Here is a 12,764-nt window from a genome sequence, read left to right on the forward strand (position 1 = left end):
CAATACCGTAGCGAAAACCATCAGGCTCTCTCGCTTACTCACTCGGTAGGCCTCTTTCTTGCATTGTCTGATCTCTCACTTCCACAAAATAGCTTCTCTTTCACACTTTTCTGGAAAATCTGGAATGTTCAGGAAAAAATAGAGAAGAAACGAGACGGAAATATCGGACCTCTCGCTTCGAACATTCTAGAGCGTGAGATAGCAATATGTTTTGTCCTTGTCTTGCACGGATGGTCCGTTGCGCGAGGCAATACCGTAAAGAGAGCCGTTTTAGGTTTTTTGTCAATAACTTCGCCAATTTTGGAAATTTTGAGAATGAAACTTTTTGTATAATGTAGATAATTTAATTACGCATCTGTATAAAATAAGAAACCATTGTAAAACTACCTGCCAGTTGGAGAAAATTAGCAAAAACTGTGGATTTCCCGAAGACAGGGATAGCAATAGCATGTGAAAGCGGGATGGAGATAGCCGCTCCCCGTAAATACGGAATGAACCGCTCCAGCTGGCATGTTGTTGTGTTTTGTTCAGTTCAGAGAACAAGTGCTCCAAGCAACAAGTGATCTGAAGAAGCAAGAACTGAGAAAAGGAAGCGAATAATAAACGCGAGAAGTCTCAGCAAGTGAAATAGTGGTTTTATTCCTGCAAGTAGCACCTACTACGCCTGACATAGTAAGGGCAAGCTCTCAACGGCAGTCATCATCGTCCGGTCAGCGCTCTCGAACACACACAAACGCATACAGTCCACTGCAGTCCACCACAAAGTGAGAAATATTGATGACATCGGAATCTTCCAGGCATCACAGGATGTCGACTACCAAAAAGGTGACCGAGTTTTCGGATTCATTCATCTGTTTTGCTCATAGCGAGAAGCTGGCATGAGCAAGGACTACAAAAGTAGAGACAGACCTTGAAAATACGGAAGCAATTAAAGATACGTCCTACCTGGGCCCGCAGCGCAGGTACGAATTTTCAAGGAATGATGGTATTTTAATTCAGTATTTGACGTATACGGAAAGGATGAGGTCATCAAGGAGTTTTGTTTTCTACAAAATTCTGAATATTTCTCTTACTCTGCATTCATGACTGTGTTATGTGTCAGCCTTAGCAGCGTTTCGTAGGTATTAAACGCTATCAGCGCTAATTTGGACAACATTTAAATTATGTGCGTAAGATTATTTCTCCGTAGTTAGGTACGAGATAGATAAAAATGCCAAGAGCACGACCTCAGCAACAATTCCAGATAAAACTCTAGTTGAAATACTGCAGAATCGTAAAACTGTAGAACTCATAACAAGCATAGCGCACGTACACGGAGACAATGCTCGCAAAAATGCAGAACCCACGTGACGCTGCAGCTTGGAGTCAGCAGATATCGAAAACATCCGTGATGTCATGTTTGTCTCGTCCGACATTGACTCAATACCGGTCATCACCTATTAGTTTCCGTGATTAAAAAACCCGCTGATTCATTTAAGAAAAGGAACAGAGCTACACAGCACTTGCTGTGCCAACTGTGAATAATTTCGAATTAAATTCGGGTCTGAGACCCTTGGCCCTCCTGATCGGATGTCAGATAAATATGCAAATAAAAGAAAAATTAGCCGTGTGGTGACGGCAGAGTAGAATACATTTGTCACCAACCCCTACTCTTCCCGCGGGTGTCGTAAGAGGCGACTTAGGGACTACACATCAAACAGAGAATGGGCAGCAGCGCTCTCTGAAAAACATCTTTTAAACTGCGATCTCCAACCCGCGTACCAAGCGTGGAGATTATGGCAAAACCCTCCACTATAGTGGAGGAGGCTCATAGTCCAGCAGTGGACTGTAAAGGGCTGTTGATGATGTTGATGATGATGAAAAGAAAAATATATGGACGGAGCAACTGAACAGTGCAATTTATGGGTTAATCATATCTGCGTAGAATTTCGGCAGCTTTAGAGAAATCACTTTTTAATAAGAGAATGATATTAGGCATGGACACGGTTTGTAGCGTGTTTTATAACCCTTCATTAAGCTGTATTGAACTTATTATTATGAACATGAATAAATAATAACTATTGATCTTTCGAGCTGGCCTTGTAACATTTTACAACAAATAAAAAACACACGGGCATGGACGCGTAGGTCTGTTCTATTGCAAAAATGCGGGCACATTGTTCGCTATAAGAAAATACCATTAAAATGAAATGTTTTCATGTGAGGTTTCTGCTTATTTACCATCTTAGTAAAGAAAATTCCACAATTTTGAAAAATAAACTGTAGATTTGATCAAATTAAACAATAGGAATTCTGCAATCAAACACTCATTTGAAAACTGGTGGATCCTGATTAAATTTAAAATTTCATACAACAGGTGTGTGAAAAATTGGTTGCTGTCAAGTTCACCGATTTGTTTAATTTAACAGCTAAATTAGTCTGAGCTTGTCGTTTAAGCATAAAGGATTGAGTTTTAGAATAAGGAAGATCACATAACTTCATCTCTTTTACTTTGTATTGAAAGCATTGCCTGCGGCCACGTAGGGCGAGCAACTTCACTGCTCGGTGACCACGGAGCAACCGTCTACCGTAACAAAACCGAACCGGTTTCCTGCCGCCCTTTATATTTCAACTTACCGCGACCACCAGATTGAAGAAAAATAGCACATATTTCACAAAACTCGTTCCACATCCCATCGTGAATACACTGTGAACGTATCTGAGTCACACAAGAACTTCACAAATTGACACACGAGGGTCTAAACACGACAACCGCGCACAACCTACCAGCTTTGTAAGCCAAAAGCGACTGAGTTCGGAGTAGTAAAATGAACGTTGAAGGGAGATCGCGTTGGCGACGCTCTCCCCGCGCTCCTCGTAGGTACTCATGAATCGTGACCCCTCATTCACCCGTTCGCCATCTCGCTTGCACTAATTGGTAAGTGTATATTCTTTGCGTGCCGTCTCGCTCTTGTGTTTTCATCTCTAGACGGGATTCTCGGGTTGTGTCGGGCGGGATGTTTTGGATTCGGATGTTTTTCTGAAGACTATCATGGAAAACACGTTTGGTAGGTATTTAATATCGGTATGATACGTCTTGGGACAATACCTAGAATCATTTTGTATGAAACTCCATAGTAGGTAGGTACTATCATAAATTCATAATGATGACTAACCTACTCAGTAACTTGAAAACGCAAATAGGTTACCTACTTACCTACTCAGATAAGTAAAATTTTAAGATGATAACGGAAACAATAAAACAACTTTTAATTATTTCTTTATTTTCATTAGTTATTCCTGGTTACAAGCTTTATTGCAAAGCTTTTAAAAGTTGATTGTCACTTTTATTCATGAAACAGCACAATAGACAGCACTAGCATAGCACAGTAAATTGAATACTGGTGTTACCCTACCGGTAGCAAAGTTAGCAAATTATTAAATAGGTAAGCTTAAATTATTAGTTTAAGTTTCAACATAAATTTTACCTATTTTTTTAGTTTCCATGAATTATTTTCACGAGTAGCCTACAAAATTTCCTACAACGCGTAACTTAGGTAAAGTTTTCACAATTTGTGTCGAACAGTCACGTGACGTAACGAAAAATTATGACACGCGAGTTTTGTCCGGTGAGGGCTCTGTAAATTGTTTTAAGAACCTGCCCCCCCAATTATGTAGGCTTGTCGGCATTCACTTTCGTTGATGCAAAAAGCTGAGTGGACACCGTTGCCATAAAACAACCTGCGCAAACGCAGCAGAGAAAGTCGGCGCACGCACAACACTTTCCAATACACGCGCCCTATTGGGCGTGGCAATGACAATAGCAACAGCATAACACTGTTTGTTATGGTCAAAGCTTTTACCTGGTAACATTATCTCGTTAACCCCTAGTGCACCGGTTTTGTGAATGTTCAGCTGATAGGGCTGTGACTGCTGTGAGATGCCAGCATAAGCTGTCAAATCAGCTTCCAGAGTGTATGTGAGTGTTTCTATGACAAATTATAGGCTTTTTTGCCTGTCTAACCCAGCTTGTGCTGTCCTGCACTTGAATGGAACTCTATTACTCATTTGTCAATGAAAAATATGTATTTTGATCTCTGCATCACAGATCCCGATCCCGACAGATCGCACATTGTTTACAATTACAATCGAATAATTATAAATTTTGCAGTAGTTATACCTACGAGGCTAGAATATAAACTGTTTGAAACAATTAAGATGGGCTCCTTACGTAACTGTGCAATAATGACGAAGGTCACCCGACATTATTATTTTGTGACTCATGGAATGCTTGAAACAAGTTATTACTGTGAGTAAATTACGTAGTTTAAGTATTTGTACTTCAGCAGTTATTCTAATAATAAAGAATTCTATAACATTCTCGTTAAGGCAAGTGTAACTGAGATTGTATCAATAATGAACGTCCTGTTATTTTGGAATACGAACCTAAAAGTTCCATAGCGAATTAGTCAACAAAAGGTCAGCAGTTAGCGACTAACCAGCAGAGATATAAAATCAGTAGGTACCAACCTACCACAATAACAACACTTGTGTGTGATCGCATTTTTTATTTAGCTGCCCACACAGACAGATAATATTTTATCTGTGTATCATAAATAGAGTTAGACATTTGTATTATAATGGAGCCCCATGACTTCCAAGAAGGTCTGTTGTAAACAAAGTCAACAGTAGGTAACAGTAAGTTTCATTAACTTTAAATCTCGGGGAATTACCCACCACGGAGAAACTACTTTATGCTGGGTTGCTCCATCATACTTTAACTTTAACAAACGTCAAAAATCTGTCAAACTTAATACAAAAAACACCGGATCGTTATAGTTACGGTCAAAGTTAAGTGGTGCAACTCAGCCTTATTAGGTAGGTACTCAAAATAAGAATATATTTACCACAACAAACATTTAGATGGACATGGACTACTAGACAAGAAAAGCCGGAGGATTGTAATTAAACTGAAAAGTTATCCTTCCTTTTAACATTTGATTAACAAAAAGCAGTGTCGATTGGCATAGTGGCGGGTAATTGCGAAGACCTTACTTCCGACACAGGTCAGTAGGGTTGCCAGCTGCTGTGCCTCGCTCTATTATGTTTCGTTCTATGATTTTTTTGTGTTAACTTATTATATCAATTCAAGACCCCGATTTGGCACAAGACCTCTGAACTTAACCTTTTGCTTGACTATCAGGGGTAGGTGCAGAAGTGTGGTACTACATATTTCCGTATAATATTTCAGTAAGAAGCTAAAATAATGTTATTCCAACCAACCATTATAAAATTAAGCAGTACCAAATGTATAGAAATTGTTCGGTCCACCCCAGAAAAAAGACCAGTCTGTGACCATTTTTCAAGGGAGGACGCAGTGTACAAGCCTTAGAGCCTCTAGATAGCCTTAAGGGTTCCCGAAATGCTCAGGACTTAATAATATGTATAAAACTGCCAGGCAATATCTGATCGTATGCAAAAGTTGCCACTTGCCAACCCTGCGGCAAGGTTAAGCCGCTCGAAGAAATCAGCAACATTGACCAATACGCTAAAATGTTGGCAACAACGTTGTTGTGCACAAAACCAACTTGCGTAAAACGACGCAACGTAATGTTAGTTTTCCCTTGCTGTTATTACTTTATTGCCTAATTGAATGAACTATTAGTTAAGTTGATATGAACCTGTTAACGTTAATGAATATTTAATTGCTTACCTGCTACCAGAAACTTTGGTTGGTTAGTGAAATTCGGAGCTAGTTAAATAAATTACTTTTTTTTGTTGTCCGTCGATCCATATTTTCTACATCATTTTTCAATATAAAATCTTGCAAAAGTTGTTCTACTCTCGAGATAAAATTATATTAAGCAGATTGAAGATTTGGCTTTATTGGAATTTAAGGTTAAAAATAAAACGTAACGTTTATTTCATCATTTATTGGTACAAATAGTTACTATAAAAATCCAAAATACTTTAAAAACATTTGGGACAACCCTAATACTACACATAACAGCCATAATGCACACAACACACATTCAAACCACTTCAAACTATTCAATTCATATAGTAATCACATCATACTAAAAGTTTCTTAAAAATAACGAAAATGAAGTCTTTCACTCCGTGTTTTAAATACCTACTTACTTACATAAATAATATTTATTTGTGCGCATTTTAATACTACACAACCATAGTTTTATCAATTCCTTAATGTCCAGTCAGTGTGAGACAAACACACAATAGGTACTTATTTTATGAGTAAACCACTATTTTGTGGTAAATCGTTTTGTGACATAAACACGGGCGGATTTCAAGGCAAAGTGTACGGACTGAGGTACGGACGGACGAAGCACATCAGATTATACATTTTTGTTTAAAAATAGCATCTATCACAAACAGATACGATAAGAACCCACAATGTGAAGCTTGACGTGCTCTCGTCTACAAAATGCTTTTGGCATTCGATTAAAATATCAAAACAACAAATGCTTTAAGTAACGGATGAAAAAGCACTTTTAAATGAGCTATAAAATATATTTGGGATCGACATCGATACTACTTACGATATGCTTATTTTCCAAAAACTAAAATAAATTCACTATCCTAGAGTCACAGTATAAAAATATCTATCGCCCAGTATTAAATTCGAGTCACCTTTTCCGATTACTTACTTATTTTAACCCGTATTACGAAACGATTCTTAAAACTCAAATTCAAGCATAAATTATTCTGTCATGGTGTGATTTGGTCCAAATAGCTAAGTTGCTGGCAGTTCCACCAGCGATCAAAAAGATCGTCGTTGCTTATTTGTTGTTTTATTTTTCAACCGACTTCAAAAAAGGAGGAGGTTCTCAATTCGATCCGTATGTTTTTTTTTTTTTTTTTTTTTTCTATGTTTGTTACGCGAATGAACCGATTTGAACAAATCTTTTTTCGGCGTATAGGTAATACCTCAAGGGTGGTCCCATTTAAATTTAATAATAAAAAAAACAACCCCCAAGGGTGGAAAATTGGGGATGAACTTTTTTATACGCAATATCTCCGTCGATTATAAACCAATTTGAACGATTATTTTTTTGTTGAATAGGTATTATCAAAAGGGTGGTTTCATGCGAATTTGAAGAAAATATTTCACCCCCAAGGGTGGAAAATTGGGGATGAACTTTTTTATACGCAATATCTCCGCCGATTATGAACCAATTTTTTTTGGTCTCAGTGTACTGCCTACCTTCAGTGGTAACATCAAGGTAATAATTAGTTAACTAAAAAGCAAGAAATAAGTAAAATTTTATAATAAAAAAAAACCGACTCCAAAAAACCTACACTAAAACGTAGAAAAATAATTACTAATTACCTACTTATTTATTAGGACGAATTATTAATATTTATGTAGGTATACCATGATTGATACTTTTGGAGTCGGTGCAGGCAAACTTTACATGTTTCATAATCTTGGCACCGACTCCAGAAGTATCAATCATGGTATACCTACATAAATATTAATAATTCGTCCTAATAAATAAGTAGGTAATTAGTAATTATTTTTCTACGTTTTAGTGTAGGTTTTTTGGAGTCGGTTTTTTTTTATTATAGTTTTTAAAATCTTTGGTCTCCTTTTAATATCAGACAATACTGTCGATACACTATTTAGCTCGATGAGATGTCTTTCTCTACCTTCTAGCATAACAACCACCACCAGGCACTACAGTCCAGAAATACAGTCCACACAAGCAGTAGTAAGTTGTAACAAGTTAATTACATACTTTAACCAATCAGTAGTTTCGTAATACGGGCCTTATCCTCTATGGTTTATGAACTGTTCCAGATGACGCGTTTTTACTCGCCCGATTGTGAGGTTCATTTTCAAAACGCACGAGCGGCAAAACAAAAACGCATCATCTGGACCAGCTCCATCTGTCAGTTTACTGTCAAAAACTTAATACTTTGGCAAGGTCGCGGCAGGAGCGGTGGGAGAGAGAAGCGAGTCGTCAGGCGCTGAGAAGGTGGACTCTCGCATGGTGCTGGCCCGAATGGAAGCCCGGCGCCTCTTGTGGATGGCTTGGGCCAAGAAGAACGTGCAGAAGATCCCGGTACTCTGAAACAATAGGAGACGTTATTGAGCTGGTATGAATGACATTTGCCTCTGGTACAAGAGGGGGTCGCTCTTGCAGTGGAGACTAAATATTCTGATGATAATGAAAGTAGGTAGTAGGTATTTTTAATTGGGAACCTTGGTCTGCTTTTGAGGAATCTCAGCATTCTCAGCTGATGGCATTTTTAAATCTCTTTAACCCCTCGTACTAAACTAAAAGTGCTAAAAGCTTGTGTTACAAATGGATTCACCACAATAGACGAGCGGCGCGGCGGCGGGGTTCGAACCTGCGATCCTCAGACCCCTTTATCGTTCAACTATTGTGACCTTAGCTGCTGATAACTGATGATGTGTTGAGATCTTTATAAGCTGGAACTGAATCCTTTGAGTAATCCTGGGAAAACTTTCGTGCTCCTCAGAAAATCTCACACAAACTTTCATGTTCCTCAGAAAATCTGACACAAATATTGCTAGTGTATCGCATTCCTCAACTTTCTGGGAACTCGAAGCATAAAATTATGTATGGTTAGTTTTAAATGCGTTATTCTAGATAATCCTATCAGGGTGCGGGTGTGATTCACCAGTCAGGGAATAAAAAATCAACAATATTAACAACTATTTCATCACTATTTATAACTTGAAGATAACGTGTAGTTGGAATATACAGTTTCACATTGTTTACTCCACTTATCATCATAATTTTAAATACTAACAGTTATCACTAGAGCGCTAAGGTTAAAAAACATATGACCGCCCATAATAATAATAACAAGTATTAAAATTTATATTATTACATAACATCGTAGGAATATTTTTATTTATGCATTTTGACTTTATGAATAGTTTAAAAAAAAATTAATTCGGAAATCCCCATATGGAAAACGATAAACGATTGTTTCTGGAAGGAACACGTGTAATGGTAAAAGCCAGGATAATTTTATGAAAAACACCTTCATAAACAAATATTCATAGTAGGTAAGTATTACAGTACAAGGATACCCAATAATCTCAAACCGCACGCACGTTTCATCAAGAAGAGCACGAAGATGCGCATGCGTCGACGATTTGTCAATTTAGTTGTCAACTAATGAAGTAAAGACACTTTGGACAATTAGTACTGGCTGTTTTCTTTTGCTGGCCACTTTTACTTTTTAATTTCGAATTTAAAGTTTGTCTAGAACGCGTTTCGAATGGTTTGTCATTCCTATCAAAGCACGAAGATGCGCGTACGCAGACGAGATAATGAGTCAATTTAGTTCCTCGCACTCCCTTGGCGCTAATGTCCTTCATTAAAACTAACGAAGTAACGCCCTGCTATCGCTAATTGGCTGTTAACGGACCGAACTGTTCATGAAGATGTCAGAGATGGTAAGAAATTCATCCTCGCAGGTCTTAGCTGTAGTTTACATAAAAAATAAGCCTTGATTGCAAATGACTAAATAAACCACACATCATAAGTTAGTAGCTCATGCATTTTTTTTAACTTAAGTAACCCCCGGATCCAGTGGCGGATTTACAAATTTGCCGCTAGTAGGCCATTCAATTTTTGCCGCCCCTACCTACTGACTTTTGAAATTCAATACGTTAGTTTAATCCCGTTATTACTATGATTGTGAACTTAATGATATTTTTCTGTCAGTTAATAATTATTGCAATTGCAACCCGCTATGTACTGAAGAGTTTAATGTTGACCTAAAAACAGCAGTATGTACTAATCCTAAGGTGGAGAAACGAAAACTGTACCTACATTTTTATAGAACTTTAACTATTGCAATTTAAAGAAAATTTTATGCAATTTATTTTTAAATTTACCTTTATTAAATTACATCGCCCAGGAGATTTCCTTGACGCTTACAACATTCGATCATCATACATCAAAATCTTGGAATGCGTTCGTCAGAATTACCTCGAAACCTATTTTCAATTTTTTGTCGAATGCTCAGCTTCAGTTGCCGCATGGTTGTTGGATTATAAAAGTATACTCTATTCTTAATGTAACACCACAAAAAATAATTTTCTGGAGTGAGATCAGGGCTTCCTGGTGGCCAGGAGATGTCACCCCTGCCTGAAATTATTTTTTTGTGGGAACATGTCTCTTACCATCTAAATGCTCTCAGTTGAAGTGTGACACGTAGCCCGATCTTGATGAAACCAAGTTAAGCGCTCCGGTCATAACCTTGCGAATCTTGCAGCTTTGAAATCAAAAAGCTTTTCAGCCTACCAGTATAGCGCTCTCAAAAATTAATCATCCTTTCAATGTAACAAACCAATTAAGCAGTGGTGAAATCTCACTGCCTCTAAGAAGCGCTAATCTCATTCCAGCAGACTTCTTTTTATGGGGTTACCTTCTGAGCAGAGTATACTCTAATAATCCAAAAACTCTGCAGCATTCATCCATCCTGAATCCATTTTGAGGTAACTCTAAGGCCTCAGCCTCGAATTTAGCGGGCAGCGGGGCGGCGGCGGTAGCGGCGCGGGAGCGGCAGGATCTTATGCGTAAAATCAAATAGACCGGTTCTCGAAAACAGCGGCGCGGGAGCGGGCAACGAGCGGGCAGCGCACTCCTTCTTTTTCCCACAATAAATCGAGCGTTAGGAATAAATTTAAATCGAAATAAAATTGTCGCCGTTGTTCAGACATTTCGTTTGCGAATAAAAACAAATATCTCGACAACACAACCCCGAACACAACACTTCGCCGCTAAAGCGCCGCGCGAGCTGCCCGCTTGTTTCGAGAACGGGTCTGCGTTGCCCGCCCCACTCCCGCGCCGCCGCCGCTCCCGCGCCGCTTTCCGCTAAATTCGAGGCTGAGGCCTAAGGGCTCCTACACACGACGCCACCACCGCGCCGCTGCCGCGCCGCTACACTGTTCATAAGCACCGAGTAAAACCGCCGCCGCGCCATCAAAGTATAATTTCGCGCGCGGCGCGGCGGCTGCGCGGCAGCGGTGTTCACGCGGCGCGTAATAGTATAAACAGTGCAAAGGCGCGGCGAAGGCGCGGCGGCGGCGCGGTAGCGGCGTCGTGTGCAGGAGCGCTTACGAAAGTTTTCCAAAATGTTGATGTATATTACAGTGCGTTTATTTATATATGGATTGTGTAGGTAAACATATAATTATATATTTTTTCCTGTGAAAAAAAATTAGCTAAATTTGCCGCCCCTCTAAATCTGCCGCCCTAGGCACTGGCCTACTTGGCCTATTGGTAAATCCGCCACTGCCCGGATCAATTTGTTGTTCCGTTCCGTGCAATGATACTCAGAAGCTATGCCAGAAGATTGTAGCGTAGCCTATTTACCAGTGCAGTGCTATGAATGCTTGTTTGATCTAATGCAAATACAATGTCTTATGAGCAAACAACAAGGAAAACTGTAACACAGTTTCCTTGCTGATACCTACTATATGCAGAGTCATTTGTAGGCAATAAATATCATGGAAAATCCTTCTTATGGTAACGTGGTTTTGGTTACAAAAAACCGCCTATTGTTTTTCAATTAGTCACAATATTCAAGTCATTTTTGGACGATCGCATCTAGTACCTAATGGTTTTCAAGTGCCTTCTTCAAATAAAACACATTTGTTTACAGTTTACACAGTTGTATTGTAATGTCATTATTCGTAACTACGACTACGAGTACTAATACTATCATTCACTACTCAATAGAGTAGTAGTAACTCGCTCGCACAGTGTCGCTACTGCTGTATAGTAGTTCACTATTGCTATACAGGGTGTTAGGGGCCGTTCAAGTATTACGTAAGCACCAAGGGGGGGTGGGGGGGTCTCTGTTTTGCTTATTTTGGATGACATGGGGGTAGGGGGGTCTAGATGATGATTACGTCATCATTAGTTATTTACGTTTTTTCGGGGATTCCCGCAAATAATACATACAGGGTGCTAATTAATCAAGATCGATCTAGAAACACTGACAACCAACCTCAGTACTGTATAAGTTTAGTTACTCGTACCTTCACCTAAAGAGATAGCTGCGCGTGCGCGTGAAAACCGACCGTCGTAACGCCTATGCAATAAGTTCGAGATCAGAATTAAGTATAGTTTAGTTTAAAGTCTTAATTCAGGTTTGACTAGTCAAACCCCGATTTCATTAAATTGAGTTTCGACCTTTGCCTGACCAAATTAGTTACTCCTAGGTTTGACTAACATTATTTAGTCAAAGGCCGAAATGTTTGGGCTTTGACTAAGACTTCTAGTCAGACCTGAGGATTGACTAGTCAAACCTAGGAGTGCCGGAACTTCGAGGTTTGACTATAACACCGACACTGCCCATTGAAATTTGAGAGTCGTAGTCCGCATATACGCGAGGCCGGCCTCCCGCGCGCGTTTTGTTTGGATAATAAACGTATTGTAAGCATTGAAAGTTATCATTTGTGTTTATGTTGATGCATAATTGATGCAATTATGTTTGTTATGTTCTTTATTTCTGATTATATTTTTTTGTCCCTTACTCTATGTGTATCAGTTAAACCTAATATTTTCATGAATTTTCCTATTTTAAAAATGACAATATAAAAAACATTTGTAACTAAAAATGTTTACGTAAGCATAGGGGGAGGGGGTAAGTGCTTTGCTTACTTTTGATGACAAGGGGGGCGGGGGGGTAAAAAATGGTAAGAAATCTGCTTACGTAATACTTGAACGGCCCCTTAGGTAAATCCCAAGTAACATTTTACTCCATTTAAG

General features: G+C 39.0%; 2 protein-coding genes across 2 annotated transcripts in view; both read right to left on the reverse strand.

The window, feature by feature from the left end:
• Positions 1–2,817, reverse strand: part of LOC135071664 (CD63 antigen-like) — a 36,987-nt gene extending 34,170 nt beyond the window's left edge. The window contains exon 1 of the mRNA XM_063965432.1: positions 2,617–2,817. Coding sequence (XP_063821502.1) covers positions 2,617–2,676 — 60 coding nt within the window. The 5' untranslated portion in view covers positions 2,677–2,817. The remainder of the gene's footprint in view (positions 1–2,616) is intronic.
• A 4,974-nt stretch (positions 2,818–7,791) lies between these two features.
• The window catches only part of LOC135071675 (23 kDa integral membrane protein-like), a 37,660-nt gene continuing 32,687 nt past the window's right edge, over positions 7,792–12,764 (reverse strand). Inside the window, exon 5 of the mRNA XM_063965445.1 lies at positions 7,792–8,071. Coding sequence (XP_063821515.1) covers positions 7,913–8,071 — 159 coding nt within the window. The 3' untranslated portion in view covers positions 7,792–7,912. The remainder of the gene's footprint in view (positions 8,072–12,764) is intronic.

The sequence above is a fragment of the Ostrinia nubilalis genome, chromosome 5, assembly GCF_963855985.1.
Source record: "Ostrinia nubilalis chromosome 5, ilOstNubi1.1, whole genome shotgun sequence".
Taxonomy (NCBI): Eukaryota; Metazoa; Arthropoda; class Insecta; order Lepidoptera; family Crambidae; genus Ostrinia; species Ostrinia nubilalis.